Genomic DNA, 18672 nt, shown 5'->3' with positions numbered 1-18672 from the left:
AACTGCATTGTCGCTAACACAACAGATCACTTTTCCATCTACTCGCCATTCTCTGGCCACTCTCAACAGTCCCTCTGCCAAGTTCTCTGAGGTTTGTATGTAGCTGAACTCAAAAGTAGTCCAAAAGACAGCTACACATCGAACAATCTTCAATGAAGAGACATGAAAACGACATGTAAGAAGTGGTTACCCTTGATGTCCAGCAGTCAGTGGTAAGGCAAACTGCAGTAGCTTTTTGGACTCTTTCCCGCACTGAAGCCTGTGTGCTCTCGTACAGTTGTGGAATAAGTGATTTTGAAAGGATTTTCCTGCTTGGAAATGTGTACATTGGATTTAGACTATTGCTATTGTTGATGTCACAAGTATACTGGAGAACTGAGACGAAGTAGAGACTCTGGACAGGGTGGATATTCGTATAATAAAAAACAGTTTTATTCAGAGGTAAAGATATCTGATACAAACATGCATGGACTCGTTCATTCAGCTCGTAAGGAACCTGCAGACAGAGCCCAGATAACAGAAATACATAGACATTTTATACAGGACAGAAAGTAGGTTGAGTCTGGTAGATCTGGTTTTCTGGTTGGTCCTGATCAGGTTGTTGTCTTCTCAGATTGGTCCTGATGAGCTGTGCGTCATCCTTCTGAGTCTTGCAGCAAAAGTTCTTTGTTACCAAATGTTCAGCTAAAACAGGAGATTAGGTGTGTGCGCAGATGTTCCTATTTAATCAGTGTTTATGAAAGGTTTATGTCAGCCCTCTGTCCTTGGTTATGTGTGTGTCTCATTATCTCGTGAAATGCAGACCCAAGCACTCTTGATCAAGGCCTTTCCTGCCTTATCAGTGTTTATGAATGGTCTGTGTCAGCCATCTGTCTCTGGGTGTGTGTGGGTCTCAGTTTCTGCTTGTGAGAAACCCTGTTTTAGAAAGAAGTTAGTTATAACAATGTAATAGCAATATGCTTGTGTTATTTAAAATGGTATTTATTACACTATAATTTATAAAACCTCTGTCCTCCAAGATCGAAAATGGCTGGAAATTGGTGGCAATCATTTTAGCCAATGCAATATCAATTTGGCTTTGTTTTGCTGCAGACAGATTTTTGGCATAAACTGGTCCATAGAAGACTGCGTTGCAGTGGGTCGCGGAGTAGGCCTATTTGACAGAGTGGATACATCTCCACGTGTGGAGGTGCTGGCTCCACCACTATCACCAGCAGGCCCGCTAGTTTCTCGAAGCTCCGCTACGGCTAGCGTCACAGTTGGGTGCACAGTTCGCATATGCCGGTGTAGGTTGCGCTTAGAACCAGCTTTATATGAGATTTTGTTTTGGCAAATTCTACACTGTGCTCTAATATTGTCTACATTATTAAAATGCATCCAAATGCTACTGTGCTTCCGACTCATTTTCCAGATGTTATTTTCACAGCCTCTCTCCTCGGCTGCTAAGTGTGTGATTGGCCCTCTCTCATGCATCTTTTTTTTTTTTTTTTTTTTTTTATCCCATTTTCGTGGTATCCAATCGCTAGTAATTACTACCTTGTCTCATCGCTACAACTCCCGTACGGGCTCGGGAGAGACGAAGGTCGAAAGCCATGCGTCCTCCGAAGCACAACCCAACCAGCCGCACTGCTTCTTAACACAGCGCGCCTCCAACCCGGAAGCCAGCCGCAACAATGTGTCGGAGGAAACACCGTGTACCTGGCCCCCTTGGTTGGCGCACACTGCGCCCGGCCCGCCACAGGAGTCGCTGGAGCGCGATGAGACAAGGATATCCCTACCGGCCAAACCCTCCCTACCCCGGACGACGCTATGCCAATTGTGCGTCGCCCCACGGACCTCCCGGTCGCGGCCGGCTGCGACAGAGCCTGGGCGCGAACCCAGAGACTCTGGTGGCGCAGTTAGCACTGCGATGCAGTGCCCTAGACCACTGCGCCACCCGGGAGGCCCTCTCATGCATCTTTGGTTCATTGGTTGACACTGCGTGTCTGATTGACCGGAACAACAGGTGAGGATGTTAGTCTGTGCAGACAGTCAATGTGTGTGCGCTTGAGCATGTAGGCCTATATTATTTTATTTATTTTTTCGTTCTTTGAATTAGTTAATTCTATTCATTTAAATCGTTCGATTTTTTTATATCTTAATTTTTTTTATAAATAGATTCGGCTCTTCTGATATGCGAGCCGGCTCCCAACGTTCACCTACAAGCGAACGACTCATCACTAACCACAAGGCTCCAGTGTTTTACAAGTGAGGTCCCTTATGCAAGGCTCACTCGTGAACTTTAGTTTTGCTTTCCAGTACATGAGCAAAGTCTAGGGTGCTCCGTTTTAATCATGTAAGAGGCATTATTATCTCTTTTAATGCACAACTGCTTTGCCCTTCTTGCCCTGAAGAACTCTGAACAGTGAGCAGTACTTTGAGAAGCTACTTTTTCACTGCCTTTGAAAGTAAGTAATCATCAAATGGAAATGAAAAATAGCTGCCTGTGCCTCCATGTAGTATCACACGTTTTTGTCTATTCTTTAATCCTTTATCCTTCAACTCAAGGATAATGCCTACATGGTGGTGTTTCAATTGAAAATAGGATCTTACTCCATGTGAAAAACAAATTTTGAATGAGACATTAGCGGATGTCAGTTTCTGTATATGTAGTCGTAAATCCTGCAAAAGCATAAACTCATGCAGTGTCTTTGTTTTGTTTACTCTTAGGACAAAATGAATCTGGAAGAGTACTTCAAGAGGATCGGGTCCCACGGCCCATTTTCTAAACCAGACCTTGAAACACTGAACCAGGTCCACAAACACCATGTGATGTCAATACCATTTGAAAACCTCAGCATTCACTGTGGTGAGAAGATCACTATGGACCACGAGTTGATTTTCAATAAGATTGTGAGGAGCAATCGGGGGGTTGGTGTTGTGAGAATAACCTCCTCTTTGCTTGGGTGCTAAAAGAGATAGGTTATAATCCAGTAACACTGGGTTCAAGAGTCTACAACAACACCATAAACCAGTTCGGGCCAATAGACTCTCACCTCATCAACAAGGTAGTTATTGATGGGACTGCTTACATTGCAGACGTGAGCTTTGGGGTATCCTCCCAAATATGGCACACTCTTGAGCTCGTCTCCAGGAAGGACCAGCCACAATCCCCTGGCGTCTTCCGTCTCATACAAGAGGGAGACCTGTGGACCCTGGAGAAGACTGGTCAAAAGCCTCTGGTTCTCAATGAGGCCTTTACCAACTCGCCTCTGGTAGACAAGAGCCCAACCACGAAGATCTACGGCTTCACCCTGGTTCCCCGTGGGGTTGATAATTTCCTAGAGACTTCCCACTGCCTTCAGACAGATCCAAAGTCTCTATTCACCAACAAGTCCATCTGCTCGATGCAGACGGCTACAGGATTCAGAGCTCTAATTGGCTGGACCTTCAGTGAGGTCACCTACAACAACCAGGATGGTTTTGATGTTTTGGATATGAAAGACATATCTGATGATGATGTGGATAAAGTGCTGAAGGAAATGTTTAATGTGTTGTTAGCAAACAAGTTGGTTCCCATAAACAACAAAGCTGGCTACACTATTTAAGAACTTGATTGCCTGGAACATTTCATATTTAATGTGATGTAATTGTAACGTAGCCTAGGCAAATCTAGTTGCTGCTACATTGACCAAATATTCTCCCCATTGAGATCAGTGAGATTTACAAAACACATTTAGTATTCTGTCAATATAACAAAATTATTTCACCAGAGTTGTTTGTGCGGTCTTTGAACAGTCAATAAAGATGCTTTTAAACAAATACATATTCAATGGTTATTTAGTCTCTGCGACCTACTTTCAGATCATATCTGAAGAGTAGGTGCTATGGGGTTGCGCCGTAGCAGTTGCTTGTTTAATAAGCCAATCACTGTACATTTTCCGAAATCGGCCAATCTACGTTAAGGTTTTCGCCTGTTCCCAATTGCCCAGGAGAACTAGCTAGCACGTCCACCAGCCGGAGAGAAGAGCAATGAATTCCTTGGAACAGGCCGAAGGTAGTCAACATGGCAAGCAAATTCATTTATTTTCACAAATCATGATGCATGTTATTATAAGTGAAGTTTCGCTTTGAAGGAAAACGCACGGTGACAAACGTGCCTTTACAATTCACTTGAGTCGTTTGTTAGCCAGCCGCGGTGACGTAACTAGCTAGGCTAACGTTTTCTCTTAAAGGACATTCATTGGTAAATTAGTCAAAATACCAAACTCAAGCTAATTACATTTTTGCTGATTTCCCTCCGTGGGGGTTCGACATTAACTTGTACAAAATAAATTCACACAAAGGCTTGTTAGCTACACTAATTAGCCGGCTAGCTAGCTATGCTGTAAATAGTTAGCATACCGGTAGTTGTTAGCCCCAGAAGACCACCGCTACACGCTCGCCAGAACAGGTAGCGCCAGAACTGTTAACCAATGCAAACGTATCCGCATACTTTACCCCATTTGATTGATTCTATTTATGTCCAGGTTATCACAGAAGGTCGTTAACTATAGGCTTGTTTTGCCAGTCCAAACTAAACATAATTCAGTCGTTTTGGATGGGTGTCCTCGTGAAGATGTAACGGTTAACTATGAAGCTACAATTTACTCTTCCAATAGCAATTCAGTGGAATCGGAGCCTTCACTATGCAGGTGTGCTTAATTTACTTTTGAATTACTCCATCGGTTCCAAACCAATGAAGCACAGCGCATTAAAAGGATATTGTATGTTCCTTCTGTGTGGTTTTGATCAAGAACATTGGTAGAAATATAGATGAATGCCCTGACGCGCAGCTTGTTTTTGCAGATCTAAAAGCTTTTGAGAGAAGATTAACAGAATACGTCTCCTGTTTGCAACCTGCAACTGGGAGGTGGCGAAGTAAGTAGTTGTAGTTCCAACTCTGTCTAACCATAATGAATGACTATATTGAAACGGTCTACCTATAATCAATGACTACACTGCAACTGTCAAACCACAATCAGTGACATTTCAAGAGTAAATGGCCTCCCAGCCAGACTATTTTGTATTTTCTTGTAAAGGATTCAGACCTACATTATTCTGGCACTTTTTATGGTGATTTAATTCAATATCTCACATTTGTTTCAGTGATTCTAATAGTGGTCTCTGTTTGTACGACAACTGGAGCATGGAACTGGTTGATAGACCCTGACACACAGAAGGTCGGTATGTTTGTGATGGCAGCTTGATTGTGTATGTGATAAAGTAGGATACCTTTCACACAGATCAGTGTGTTTGTGATTTTAGTTTGGTTGTGTGTGTTTGCCTGTATAATCTCTCTGTACCTCTGGCTGTCTTTCTCAGGTGTCTTTCTTCTCATCGTTGTGGAATCATCCGTTCTTCACCATCAGCTGCATCACTTTGATTGCTCTGTTCTTTGCTGGAATACACAAACGAGTTGTTGCACCATCAATGTATCCTTCCTCTTGTTTAAAGTTCCAAACTTAATGTTTTCAGTAGGATTACGAAGAAAGAGAATTTTCAGTATAGTAACCCAGGTCTTTAGATGTTGTACACATGAAATTGTGTCATTCCAAACTTTATCCGCAACGTTATATTCCATTTTGTGCAACTCAAGACTTTTCTTCTACCAGCTGTTGCATTGGCTATGTCCGTGTACAATAGGGACTCGCTCGGCCTGCACAGCTGTGTGGGGGAAACAGTGCTACTTGACCAAAATGGATTAAAATGTTGCAGATAAAGTTAGAAATGACACAATTTCATGTGTATGTAACCGATGTGAAATGGCTAGCTAGGTAGCGGTGGTGCGCGCTAGCAGCCTTAAGTCGGTGACATCACTTGCTCTGAGACTTGAAGTAGTGGTTCCCCTTGCTCTGCAAGGGCCGCGGCCTTTGTGGAGTGATGGGTAACGATGCTTTGTGGGTGTCAGTTGTTGATGTGTGCAGAGGGTCCCTGGTTCGAGCCTGGGTGTGGGCGAGGGGACGGACGTAAAGTTATACTCTTACATGTACAACATCTAAAGACCTACATCACTGTACTGAAAATAATCCTTTAAGGAAGTAGTGATACTGTTGAATGGTAAATGACAGCTATGGATCTGGTGGCCTTAATAATCCTATACATCACTATACTGAGAGCGTGTTTGTTTCCAAAAGGGTCTTGTTTATTTTGTTTATTTTTTGCTTTTGTTCATATCTTTTGTGTGCCCTGATACTGCACAACAAGCAATGAGAAATTGAATCACTGTTGTGGTTAGTTTCTCAAAAACAAGCCAAATCACAAGAGAAGTGTCTGGACCTTTCTAGAACATGCAATTTATATAAAAAATAGAGATTTACTTCAGAAATAGGACAATTCTCTTTTAACTCACTCTCCAAGTATTGCAGCTCGCTGTCGGACAGTTTTAGCGGAATACAACATGTCCTGCGATGATGTAAGTTGCATAAATCATCTTCGTTGAGATTACCTTAATTCCTAATCAATTCAATCCAGCTGTCATGTTTTTGGTCATCCATTACATAATTTAAAAGTATGATTTTGAATTATTGCCTGTACATCTATGCATTGTATTGACTTTGATGGTTATGTCTCTTACAGACGGGAAAACTAATTCTCAAACCACGGCCACACATCCAATAACCACGAACTTGGAGAGGTGGGGAAATAAAATGTTCTTAATGACTATGTTGATTGCCACTGAACGACAGACTGACACAAGGACCAGAATCCTGTTTGGAGGATCTGAAACAACGTAAGAAGGAAGAAGATTGGGGAAATAAGGGGGGTGATTATGTTGTGCTCCATTACGTATTAATGAAGGATTGTGAGGGGAGAGGACATCAAACACCTCTTTTAACAGCATCTGTCAGTGTTATGGTTTCCCTTAAAGCTGCTTCTGGGCTCACACACCCTTTGACATAACTCATTCGCCATGAGTTCAGATGTGTTTATTTCTAATGATGACATGCATTTGTTTTAGATAAATCTTTCTATTTTTAAACTAATTGTTATATACCTAATAAATACTTGTATGAAAATGTGTTTCCTGTGATTTACTGTAGTATATGGTTGCAACCTGTAGACTTAGCTATGTTTTTGCTTCAGATTGTGAATGCGTGTACAACTTGTTTGAAAGTATCTCCTCAGTGTGTAATTGTCTTTACATTTATTTTTTATTGTATTCATACGTTTAAGCATTGTTTAACTATATTCACTGCAAATTAGTTTGTGGTTTTCCAGCCATGTTAGACCGATAATTCTTTCAAAGGGAGTAGAAGGATTAATCTATAAAGTGTAAAAACGTGGTCCTGGTCTCGTCTTTGCGACATAAATACGACACCCCTTCTGCTTTGCGAGAGTAGGCACCATTTTACGGCACCAGACGAATCTCCACTGATGTTCCACATGTCTTAAAATGATGCGAAACGTGAGAGTGTGACAGCCTACTACATGATAGATCAATATCGCTTCGCACTTAATCGAAATAAGCTATGGGCAAAAGTAAGACTAACAAATTTAGACGTCCACAGTTCAACGCAGAGGGACTGTCGGTAATTGCTGTAAAGGAAATGGAACAGGACCACGGTGAATTCTTTGATGGAGTCGACTCTCCAACTGGGGAGTTACTGGAGAAAGTAAGATCCCCAAGTTTTGACAACAGTACTGTTATTTCGGTGTAATTGATCATATGTTGCACTCTATAAATTCTTGCAAGTCAGTGCTGTCAATGTTGTTCACCAATGTGTCCATAAGACAAATTAAATGTCTTCCTAAGGATCTTCCCGCATATGCAAAAAACCCCACGTGTTATTAGGTTTTTATATTCACGCTCAAATGTGCCCCCCCCCCCCAAAAAAAATCATTACAATTTCACAGAAGTATACTGAACAAAAATATAAACACATGTGAAGTGTTGGTCCCATGTTTCATGAGCTGATATTAAAGATCCCAGAAGTTTTGCATATGCACAAAAAGCATATTTTGTTGACGAATTGCTTAAACCTCTGTTAGAGAGCATTTCTCCTTTGCCAAAATAATCCTTCCACAGGTGTGGCATATCAAGAAGATGATTAAACAGCTTGATCATTACCCAGGTGCACCTTGTGCTGGGGACAAAAGGCCTCTCTAAAATGTGCAGTTTTGTCACAGCACAATGCCACAGATAATATCAAGTTTTGAGGGAGTGTGCAATTGGCATGCTGACTGCAGGAATGTCCACCAGAGCTGTTGCCAGAGAATTGAATGTTAATTTCTCTAACATAAGCCGCCTCCAACGTCGTTTTAGAGAATTTGGCAGAACATCAAACCGGCCTCATAACCGCAGGCGATGTGAAACCAGGCCAGGACCTCTACATCCGGCTTCTTCACCTGCGGGATCGTCTGAGACCAGCCACTCGGACAGCAGATGAAACTGAGGAGTATTTATGTCTCTAGTAAAGTCCTTTTGTAGGAGAAAAACTCATTCTCCCAGGCCAACCCATGGCTGCTCCCCTGCCCAGTCATGTAAATTCCATAGATTAGGCCGGGCCTAATTAATTTATTTCAGTTGACTGATTTCCTTATATGAACTGTAACTCAGTAAAATTGTTGCATTTTATATTTTTGTTCAGTACATTGTAAAATCTAGTTCAGTGCCACTAAACAGTGTTTCCCACATATACAACTGGAAGATAAAAGAACACAGATGGTATGAAAAGTGGATATCCAAATAACCCCTGTTTATACTGTATGTGTTTAGTTGCAGAGTCCCAGTGCAGACGTGCGTGAGTTTGCCTGTGCCAGCATATCACGCGTGGTGCAGCAGAGCCAGACCATCCCAGGCTTCCTCCAGCGGGATGCGGTGAGACGTCTCGGGCCCCTAATGCTGGACCGCAGCCTGGCCGTCAGGGAGACTGCCACAGGGGCACTCAGGTGAGCCCTCAGCCTCCCAATGGAATGTTCACTACCCAGTACTAGCCACTTAACAGAATTCCTGAGCAATGTGAGAGGGATGGTGTGGAGTCTGGACTGAGGATCAAGCCTATCAGATATTGCAAGATTGTTCGGAGAGTGTGCTGAATGTTAGATTTGAATGTAGATGGTTGTTGAAGCCATTATGTCCTGTAAGACAGAAGTAGGTAAGTGAAGGATGCTTTGGCTTGCTAAACAGACACTGAGAGAGTCCTCTTGAAATACCACACCCTCAATTAACTGTTGGCACTGATGTGATAGTTATCTCTCAAAGACTGAGTGATGTGTTCTTCTCACATCAGGAACCTGAGTGCCTGTGGGGGTCATGAGGTGTGTGACGACATGGTGAAACAGGACGTCATGACTCCTCTGACTGCTCTGCTTCGAGAGGTGAGGCCTTCCCTCGTAAATCATTCCTTAAAGTTGATGTATTTATGGGTGTGGCCCAAGGTTATGTTTTTTCACATTTTGAACAACATATTTCATGGTGTGCATATCTGAAAAGTGAATGCAATTGAATACCTCCATTCCTTGATGGTTAGTCACATCAATGCATAGCTATTTTATAGGGCTGTATGTTTTCCAGACCTGAGTTCAAATACTACTTCAAGCATCTGTTACTTTCACACAAAGTAAGTATTAAGATAGATAGGCCTATATTTTATTTGAAAAGACAAGCAGTTAAATATTTTAATGTATTTGGAAATACACTTGGAAACAGTATTTGAAATAAGAATTTGGAAATTCTCTCAAATGCAGTTTGGTAGCCTATTTGGTTTTTACAAATGACCATTCAAATATAGGTACTTGTTTTGGGCTGTGTATTTGAAAATACACACAGAAAAAAGTATATTAAATACTAGATACTCAAATACACATGTATTTGAACCCAGGTCCGATGTTTTCAAAGTGTCTAAACCCCAGTACTATTTCTCCACAGTGCTGTGCTGGGTTTGAGACCAATGCTGCCCTCTCGTTAAAAGGGCATAAAAACACAGTCGAAGATGTCGCCAATGAAGCAGTTAACTTGCTGTGGAATCTCTGGTAACAAAAAAAGTACTAAATGTAGTAGTAACAGTAGTAGTAACACAAATGTCATCTGGTCGGTCCACCTAGTGATCTGGGCATGCATCCAGTAGCCTACCCATAGAGATCCAAAATTGTATTAAATTCTGTTAGCTTGCCAATGTTTCTATGGTTCTTTCACACCATACTCTCCTGTTGAATTATCACCCTGTCTGTCAGTGAGAGCAGTAGCCAGGCACTCTCTGTGTTCAACAAAGCAGGCATTCTGGATGTTATCCTACAGTGTCTGGCGCGGCACACTCACAACATCAAGCTGGCTTTGTCTGCAGGTTAGTCTCATCAAGCCAATTTTCACACGACTTTAATGAGCATTTTCACCATTTAAATATTTGACTTGATTATGTATTTTGTAGTAAGTCCCTGCTCCCCCTTTGTCTTTAGCCCACTGTTTGCACACAGTGACTGAGGACAACGCAGAGTTGCTGTGTAGTATGAGCAATGCTGTATTAGGGACTCTAGAGAGTGTGCTGCTATCCTCACAGGCGGACATGGCTCACACACTGCTCAGGACACTGGCTGCAGGTATGGCTACAACATCTTTGTTGTCACATTATTTACAGATTTCTTTTACCTCACAATGTCAACCGGTCATTCACTCTGCATTCATTCTCTGACTTAAGTCAGAGTCGGGGGTTGGAAGCTGTTTGTTAATAGCCTAACTAAATAACTAGTCTGATTCCAGTGCTCATTGTGTGCTTTGTGCTCCGTCCATTGACAGGGTCAGTGTGGAACCTGAAGAGCAGCCTGCCCACGGCCCGCCAGGCCCAGACCCTCAACGCCCTGATGGCCACCCTGTCCCAGTGCTTGGAGCTGGATGCTGGCACGCTGATACCCCAGCTCCGCCAGGCTGAGGTGGCCCGCAGTGCCACTGCCTCAGAGGCAGGGAGCGTGGATGACCACCAGGCAGCTGTAGGGAATATGGCTGTAGAGGAGATGGATGATGATGAGGAGGAGGGGGTTGGACTGAGGAGGAATGGAAAGGCAACCAAGATGGATAAAGACTTCTCTGACCTCCTGCCTGTAAGTCCTGTCCTTTTTCACTCAGAAACAAACCCATCAAACCCTTTTGAGTTATGGTTATAGAGATCCGAAGTGATAGGGTTGAGTAAAGAGTGTTGCATTTTCAGTTTTTAATATTTGGAGTACGTACCTGACTCCTCACTGTTAAATGCTGTGAACCGGCTAAATATTGATTGTACAGCACAGAGTATTGCAGTTGGTATTCAGAGCTGTAGTGGCCCTCCCCTCAGGGAGATACTGCTTTATTCAGCAGGCAGGAAGAGAGGGACACACAGCAGGGTTTACTCAGGGACGTAAGAGGTGGCTGTGTCCCTGCTGCAGTGTCAATAGTCTGCTTTTCTTTCTCCAGAGGGGCAAGGAGGAGCTGGGGGAGGCGACGGCCTTGCTGACAGCTCAGCAGACGTCCTTGGAGATCATCGTCAACATGTGCTGCTCTGATGGTGAGTGCTGTGGGCAGCAGTGTTTGGGCAGCAGAGCAGTACTGACCTGGGGAGCTTTGTTTTCATTACTGTTTGACACAGCTGTCTGGTACATGTTCATAGATAAGAGGACAGAATTTTTACTGTTTGATGCTCAAATGTATATTTAGGATTTAAAATGAGCTTTTGTTGCTTTTGAGGTGTACATCGGTTGTTGTGACTCATTATGTGTTTTTTTTGTAGACCCGTCAGACGATGAGTGGGAGGAGGCGTCGAGCAGCGACGAGAGTGAGATGTGTACTGGCGGACTCTCAGAAGGGAACACCAGCCTCCTGTCCCCACTGTGTCTGTCTGCTGAGGTCCACGGGGCTCTGATCAACCACAACATCCCAGAGAAGGTGTGGGGGATTTCTTTCTTCACCTAGCATAATTGTTTCACGTCACTGCTCATGTTTGTCTTTTTTTATGTTCCCTCTGTTTTCACATGCAAAATATTAAATAAGTAATGTCAGGGTACTAGGCTAATGTGTGTTCCTACTGTCTCTGTTATAGCCACTACACTGTATGAAGGTGATAACCATCCATGTCTATATGTTCAAGGTTCTCAAGAAGACCCAGTTCCCCAGCAGCGAAGTCATGGACGTATGTCATCACAATCCCACCTGGAAAATCTTGATGAAAAAGTAATTATCTGTCTAGCATGGTGTCATTTTCTTTGACCTAAAAAGAATGAGACACTAGATATTCTGTGATATACTAGATCACGAGATAATTTGAGTGGTTTGTCATGATCCTAGTAACACTGAACCAATATGCGTCAATGTACGGTACAGTTGATAGAGGTATTCCATTTTTCTGGCTTATAATGGCATTACTGGTGTACACTTTGTTTACCACATCGCTACCTGCCTTTAGGAGTTGACTAAAATAAATTTCCCCCCAGGATGCATCGGGTGCAGTACAGGGCCCTGACATGCCTTCACAACATGCTGTCTACTATGGACGCTGAGTCCCTAGGGGGAGCAGCCGCTCTTCAGGCTGTCGCACAACACCTGTCCACGCTGGTCTTCAGTCCTCCTGGTTAGATCTACATGTCGTACCATCTCTTCATTATTTGTGTTAAATCTTTATTTTACTAGGTAGGTTGATTCACTTTCACAGCAATGACATTAACAAAAGGAGAGTAATTGTCTCATTCATAATTTATTTTTGGTTAATTTGCTTATTCAGAGATCCCTAAGGAGGAGGAATTCCTTGAGGCAGTTACCAGTGCCATACGATCCCTCTTACAGATCATAGCCTATATGAAAATCCCACAGGTAAGACAGCTGACTGAAGCAGAGGAGAGTTTCCCTCTGAAGTACATTTTACCTAGCCTTACTGTCATCTGTCTGTTAGTTTATATAGTACCACAGCACTATCCCGACAAGTCTCTTCGATGACTCATTGTTTATGTCTATGTTTGTGTGTGTGTGTTGCCAGTGTATGACCCCCCAGCAGATGATGAGCCTGAGCGAGGCAGCGACCCGCTGTGACGTGGTCAGTGTGAGAGTGAACGCTCTGGCCATCCTAGGCATCACAGGAAGCACACTGGCTAAAGAGAAGGGGACAGCTGAAACTCTACGGGTACCTTATTATTTTCATCCCTAGTTCTTTTGTATGAAATGTGTTTTAGATAGCTAATGATTACTTCAGAATTAACTATTTTTGTTCTTTAAAAAAAAATGTTTACGGTTTATTAACCCATCTTGGCTATGTGACCATGATGTAATAACACTGTAATATCTTTTTTATAGATGATTGGCAATGCCTTACTCCAAGTTGCAACAAAGGATGCCAACCTTGTGGTTTGTGGAGAGGCCCTGGATGCTCTGTTCGATGTTTTTGCGGATGGAGATGAGGCAGAGAGAGCAGCTGAAAACATCAACTTACTGTCTGCTCTGAAGGCACTTCAACCCGTCTTCAAGGCTAAGGTAATAGAGCTGCAGCCCATCACTAGGAACAGTTTGTATGCATTCTTTATGCAAATCACTGTTGTCATCTGTTTAATTGCTGTTTCCGGTCCTCTATGTGCAGATTCGTAAAGAAGGGAAGGGAAAGTACAGCCCTGAGCAGCTGTGTGTGGTGGACAACGTCAAAGTCAACCTAAGAAGGTTTATTGGCTACTTGGAGACTGTGGTGAAAAAATGATAGCAGCCTGACACTACTACACCATCTGGCTGAGATGAAATGACTCAGAATATACAGTACAATAGACCCTCATTAAAGGGACTGTTCAATCCAAAAATCATTGTTTTGGAGTGAACTATCCCTTGAACATCAAAATAACAGATTTTCATGGTGGTTATCTTTTTGTTTTAACGTTCTGACGGAAATGCGTAACTATTGTCCTTGGTAAGTGAGTGTTTACATAATTATGTGTACAAAAAAGATGTGCGCTATTTTAAATGAATGAATGTTGCGGTACATAGTGACAAATTAATTTACTTTATGTATAAAAGTACCTTTCAATGTGCTGTATTTTAAAGAAATTGACAGAACATATTATGGTTTATTTTACACATTTATCAACCAACTCTTACATCACACACTATCATACTGTAGCCCTCCATGTTAGGAATGACCAGTTGTAGTATTCATGTGCTTCTCACACAAGAATCTGCTATCTGACCCCATGTCATGACTCTGGTGTCATGGAAAATGAGATGGACAGGCCCAGTGTCAACTGATCATGTGAGATGTCATGAATAAAGCAGAACTTGCCATCCATTTACAAGGGGATGTAGTTAACATGATTTGGGTTGCTGAAAGTAAATTGATTACCTTGTTCTGATATTTAGCGAGAATATAAAATAAATGTATTTTATGTACACCCAAAATGTACACCCAAAGTCACTTTATATACAAGAAAATCGGATAAAAAGCAAAAATAAGTATGTAAAAGTACCATTACACTAAACATGATGACAAACTAACCATGGAGAACACTGAACATGATGACATATTAGCCATGGAGAACACTAAACATGATGACATATTAGCCATGGAGAACACTAAACATGATGACATATCCATGGAGAACACTAAACATGATAACAGATTAACCATGGAGAACACCAAACATGATAACAGATTAACCATGGAGAACACTAAACATGATGACAGATTGACCATGGAGAACACTAAACATGATGACAGATTGACCATGGAGAACACTAAACACGATGACAGATTAACCATGGAGAACACTAAACATGATGACAGATTGACCATGGAGAATACTAAACATGATGACAGATTGACCATGGAGAACACTAAACATGATGACAGATTAACCATGGAGAACACTAAACATGATGACAGATTAACCATGGACAACACTAAACATGACAGATTGACCATGGAGAACACTAAACATGACATTATCCATGGAGAACACTAAACATGATGACATATTATCCATGGAGAACACTAAACATGATGACATATCCGTGGAGAACACTAAACATGATAACAGATTAACCATGGAGAACACTAAACAATGATGACAGATTGACCATGGAGAACACTAAACATGATGACAGATTAACCATGGAGAATACTAAACACGATGACAGATTAACCATGGAGAACACTAAACATGATGACAGATTGACCATGGAGAATACTAAACATGATGACAGATTGACCATGGAGAACACTAAACATGATGACAGATTAACCATGGAGAACACTAAACATGATGACAGATTAACCATGGACAACACTAAACATGACAGATTGACCATGGAGAACACTAAACATGACATTATCCATGGAGAACGCTAAACATGATGACATATTATCCATGGAGAACACTAAACATGATGACATATCCATGGAGAACACTAAACATGATAACAGATTAACCATGGAGAACACTAAACAATGATGACAGATTGACCATGGAGAACACTAAACATGATGACAGATTAACCATGGAGAATACTAAACATGATGACAGATTAACCATGGAGAACACTAAACATGATGACAGATTAACCATGGAGAACACTAAACATGATGACAGATTAACCATGGAGAACACTAAACATGATAACAGATTAACCATGGAGAACACTAAACAATGATGACAGATTGACCATGGAGAACACTAAACATGACATATTAACCATGGAGAACACTAAACATGATGACAGATTATCCATGGAGAACACTAAACATGATGACATATTATCCATGGAGAACACTAAACATGATGACATATCCATGGAGAACACTAAACATGATAACAGATTAACCATGGAGAACACCAAACATGATAACAGATTAACCATGGAGAACACTAAACATGATAACAGATTAACCATGGAGAACACTAAACATGATAAAAGATTAACCATGGAGAACACTGAACATGATGACAGATTAACCATGGAGAACACTAAACATGATGACAGACTAATCATGGAGAACACTAAACATGATGACAGATTAACCATGGAGAACACTAAACATGATGACAGACTAACCATGGAGAACACTAAACATGATGACAGATTAACCATGGAGAACACTAAACATGATGACAGATTAACCATGGAGAACACTAAACATGATAAAAGATTAACCATGGAGAACACTGAAAATGATGACAGATTAACCATGGAGAACACTAAACATGATGACAGACTAACCATGCAGAACACTAAACACGATGACAGATTAACCATGGAGAACACTAAACATGATGACAGACTAACCATGGAGAACACTAAACATGATGACAGATTAACTATGGAGAACACTAAACATGATGACATATTAGCCATGGAGAACGCTAAACATGACAGACCAATCAAGGAAGTGAATTAGACAGAAGATAAAAGCTAAAACAACAGAGACTATGGGTAAGCCTGTGTGAAGAGGTCTGTCTTTAGTGTGGACTTGAATATGTGTATGCATTGTGAGTTTTTGACATGGAGTGGGAGGGAGTCTTTACCAAGGCAGTTTCAGTGCTATGCATAGCCCGGAAGCCCGACCTGGTTCGGTTCCAAAAGACCATGAGAGGTCATGTTCTGTTGGATTTGTGATGCTACCACCCACTCAAGCACTTTGGCGAGGAAGGGGAGGTTTGAGACGGGCCTGTAGTTTGTGAGGATCTCAGGGTCCAGGCCCTGTTTCTTCAGTATGGGAGTTATAGCCGTTCTTTTCAAAGGAGTAGGAACAATGCCAGATGTGAGAGATGTATTTACAATATTGACCACCAGAAGGCAGAGAACAGAGAGGCATGCCTTAACTAAGGCAGTGGTCAAGGGAGCAAGTTGTGGTTTTGGATTTAGAAAATAATTCAGCAATGGTGGTTTCATTGACAAGGGAGAAGGCACTGCTGTTGGTATATTGCCTCCACTTTGATATGCTGCTTTCATACTTTGAAATAATGGAATTTAAATGTATCAGCCTGATGGATAGAATGTCCTGTCATGACATGAAGTTCGGTATATTTTTGCTTTTTTTTATTACAAACCTCCCACATACTTATTTCAGTGTGTGTACCCCATGTTTTGTGAAAATAATTCATCAATCGCCCATTGTTACACAACAAGTAACATGTTCTGCTCTTGCGTAAGAACTACACTTTCTCCGCCCTTTTCGAATCACCATTTCACTCTGTACACATCTGCGGCTGCGCAGTGTCCGCCATTGAGGACCCACGATCAGAAGGAAAGGGTCAGAATCGCTTCGATAGGCGAAGGCGCACGTTTCCTTTATTCTTGAATCCAAACTTTGCCAACATCCATACGTCTCCTACTGTATAATAATATATATTCGTTTTAATTCATGGATGGCAGATTTAGATATTTTATAGCAATTTGAAGTAACCTATCTAGCTAACGTTAGTCCGCTGTGAAGCTTACGAGTGAGGTTAGCTAGCTAGCTACCGTGCTAGCTTTAGCTACACGAACTGAGCCTTGCTCTGGGGCAGTGTGTCTGCAGTGTCGTTTGATGGATCCAAGAATCGCTTGGTTTCAGCCAGAACAACGTGGGCCAGCCAACAGCCTGTGGATGCAGATTTGGGAAACAACTCAAGGACTGGGGAATCTGTACTTCAATAACAACTGTAACACGGGTGGTTTGTCAAGCCTCAGTCCGAAAAAGAACATCAACGGGACATTGGGTAACGTGATCTCGTGTAAGAACGGAGCTGTCACTAACAGCGAACCCCGGAATCAGGGAATGTCCAACTCAACGAAAGACAGAGATGTAGTCGAACAACGAGACTTTATTCCGTTGGAAGCAAATAACAACCACAACAACCGTTCATCGTTGGGGAGGGGCGGCGCAGGGGGACACGTGTGTACTCGGGTCTCTGGGGTCTCAGGACACCCCAACAAAAGGAAAAGAGACAACAAGGCTAGCACTTATGGATTCAACAGTAGCCTCGAGACCGGAGGCTGTGGTTACACGGGAACACCATGGAAAGTCAAGAACTACTCTGAAGGAATCTTGGGGTAAGAAACAAAATGACCCAAATAAAAACCAGCTACAAGTAACGTTAGTTAGCTAATATAACGTTACGAGTTAATTATGAACCACGCGTTATCTAGCTAACGTTATCTATCTATGCCACACTAACGTTAGTTGGTTAGACAACTAGCCAGCCAGCTAACTTGGCTGAAGTGAGCGCACATATTCCTATGGTTAGACAATATAGCCATATTTAGGCGTGCCGATTTGACCGTCACGCGTCATTATCCGTAATTTTAGGGGTAGTTCCTAACCAGCTAAGGTCAGTCGAAGGCAATGGGACAGTCAACTAGCAGTTAGTTAGCTACCTCCAGTAGTTTGTTTTATGACCTTGGTAGCTAGCTACCTCGTGGTTGCCAACATCTGCATGTGTTCGCTACGCTTACGAGTAAAGCAAAAATTAAAATCCGACTGACATTTAGCTAAAAGCACGAGTACTGTTCGGTAAGGTAGTCAAGTCAATGCAGAACTCTTTTCTTGATAGTTGACATGTTACTGACTGTCAGAATAAGCCTGCCTAACTAATGCTGGTATTTCTCGTCTGTTTCACTGTTGCCAATTTGCAGCAATTAAAACCGAAAAAACTATTATCTGGTTGATATAATAGTCAGAAGCATCTATTCTAGTTCCAAATGTAGTAAAATGTGTAAATAGTATACTTTTGGTCATA

The 18672-nt window shown here is 42.0% G+C and overlaps 3 protein-coding genes and 1 pseudogene across 6 annotated transcripts in view; all 4 read left to right on the top strand.

The window, feature by feature from the left end:
• Nucleotides 1-2698: 2698 nt before the first annotated feature.
• On the top strand, nucleotides 2699-3759 carry LOC129834667 (arylamine N-acetyltransferase, pineal gland isozyme NAT-10-like; annotated as a pseudogene).
• Nucleotides 3760-3922: 163 nt separating this feature from the next.
• Nucleotides 3923-7037, top strand: LOC129834668 (nuclear envelope phosphatase-regulatory subunit 1-like). Of its 2 annotated transcripts, none has more exons than XM_055899868.1 (6): nucleotides 3923-4048; nucleotides 4828-4899; nucleotides 5128-5201; nucleotides 5344-5453; nucleotides 6379-6433; nucleotides 6598-7037. In XM_055899868.1, the coding sequence occupies exons 1-6, from the start codon at nucleotides 4012-4014 to the stop codon at nucleotides 6637-6639; spliced, it is 390 nt and encodes a 129-aa protein (XP_055755843.1). In that variant the 5' UTR covers nucleotides 3923-4011; the 3' UTR covers nucleotides 6640-7037. The 2 variants fall into 2 exon arrangements, with proteins under 2 accessions (XP_055755843.1, XP_055755844.1); XM_055899869.1 differs by having other exon boundaries at nucleotides 3924-4036.
• Nucleotides 7038-7133: 96 nt separating this feature from the next.
• LOC129834665 (HEAT repeat-containing protein 3-like) lies at nucleotides 7134-14250 on the top strand. Of its 3 annotated transcripts, none has more exons than XM_055899862.1 (16): nucleotides 7565-7634; nucleotides 8285-8432; nucleotides 8738-8910; nucleotides 9252-9339; nucleotides 9890-9993; nucleotides 10195-10304; nucleotides 10417-10557; nucleotides 10754-11055; nucleotides 11405-11495; nucleotides 11718-11872; nucleotides 12075-12157; nucleotides 12418-12554; nucleotides 12705-12793; nucleotides 12957-13100; nucleotides 13271-13447; nucleotides 13551-14250. In XM_055899862.1, the coding sequence occupies exons 2-16, from the start codon at nucleotides 8424-8426 to the stop codon at nucleotides 13662-13664; spliced, it is 1917 nt and encodes a 638-aa protein (XP_055755837.1). In that variant the 5' UTR covers nucleotides 7565-7634; nucleotides 8285-8423; the 3' UTR covers nucleotides 13665-14250. The 3 variants fall into 3 exon arrangements, with proteins under 3 accessions (XP_055755836.1, XP_055755837.1, XP_055755838.1); XM_055899863.1 differs by having other exon boundaries at nucleotides 7567-7634; nucleotides 8285-8417; XM_055899861.1 differs by lacking the exon at nucleotides 8285-8432 and having other exon boundaries at nucleotides 7134-7634.
• Nucleotides 14251-17164: 2914 nt separating this feature from the next.
• Nucleotides 17165-18672, top strand: part of LOC129834662 (terminal nucleotidyltransferase 4B-like) — a 32826-nt gene continuing 31318 nt past the window's right edge. Inside the window, exon 1 of the mRNA XM_055899859.1 lies at nucleotides 17165-17986. Within this exon, the coding sequence (XP_055755834.1) occupies nucleotides 17481-17986 (506 nt within the window). The 5' untranslated portion in view covers nucleotides 17165-17480. The remainder of the gene's footprint in view (nucleotides 17987-18672) is intronic.

This window comes from Salvelinus fontinalis, chromosome 35, assembly GCF_029448725.1.
Source record: "Salvelinus fontinalis isolate EN_2023a chromosome 35, ASM2944872v1, whole genome shotgun sequence".
Lineage (NCBI taxonomy): Eukaryota > Metazoa > Chordata > Actinopteri > Salmoniformes > Salmonidae > Salvelinus > Salvelinus fontinalis.
Note: the sequence above shows the minus strand (reverse complement) of the source record. Positions and strands in the feature narration are given on the sequence as shown.

What these genes read in the sequence shown, in the direction of transcription:
- LOC129834668 (XM_055899868.1), top strand. Translation starts at nt 4,012, where the DNA reads ATGAATTCCTTGGAACAGGCCGAAGGTAGTCAACATG. An exon ending in GGCCGAAGGTAGTCAACATG is followed by an intron (nt 4,049 to 4,827) that starts GCAAGCAAATTC and finishes TTGTTTTTGCAG; the next exon opens with ATCTAAAAGCTTTTGAGAGA. An exon ending in TAGACCCTGACACACAGAAG is followed by an intron (nt 5,202 to 5,343) that starts GTCGGTATGTTT and finishes TGTCTTTCTCAG; the next exon opens with GTGTCTTTCTTCTCATCGTT.
- LOC129834665 (XM_055899861.1), top strand. Translation starts at nt 7,491, where the DNA reads ATGGGCAAAAGTAAGACTAACAAATTTAGACGTCCACAGTTCAACGCA. An exon ending in TGGAAAATCTTGATGAAAAA is followed by an intron (nt 12,158 to 12,417) that starts GTAATTATCTGT and finishes ATTTCCCCCCAG; the next exon opens with GATGCATCGGGTGCAGTACA. An exon ending in CCTATATGAAAATCCCACAG is followed by an intron (nt 12,794 to 12,956) that starts GTAAGACAGCTG and finishes GTGTGTTGCCAG; the next exon opens with TGTATGACCCCCCAGCAGAT.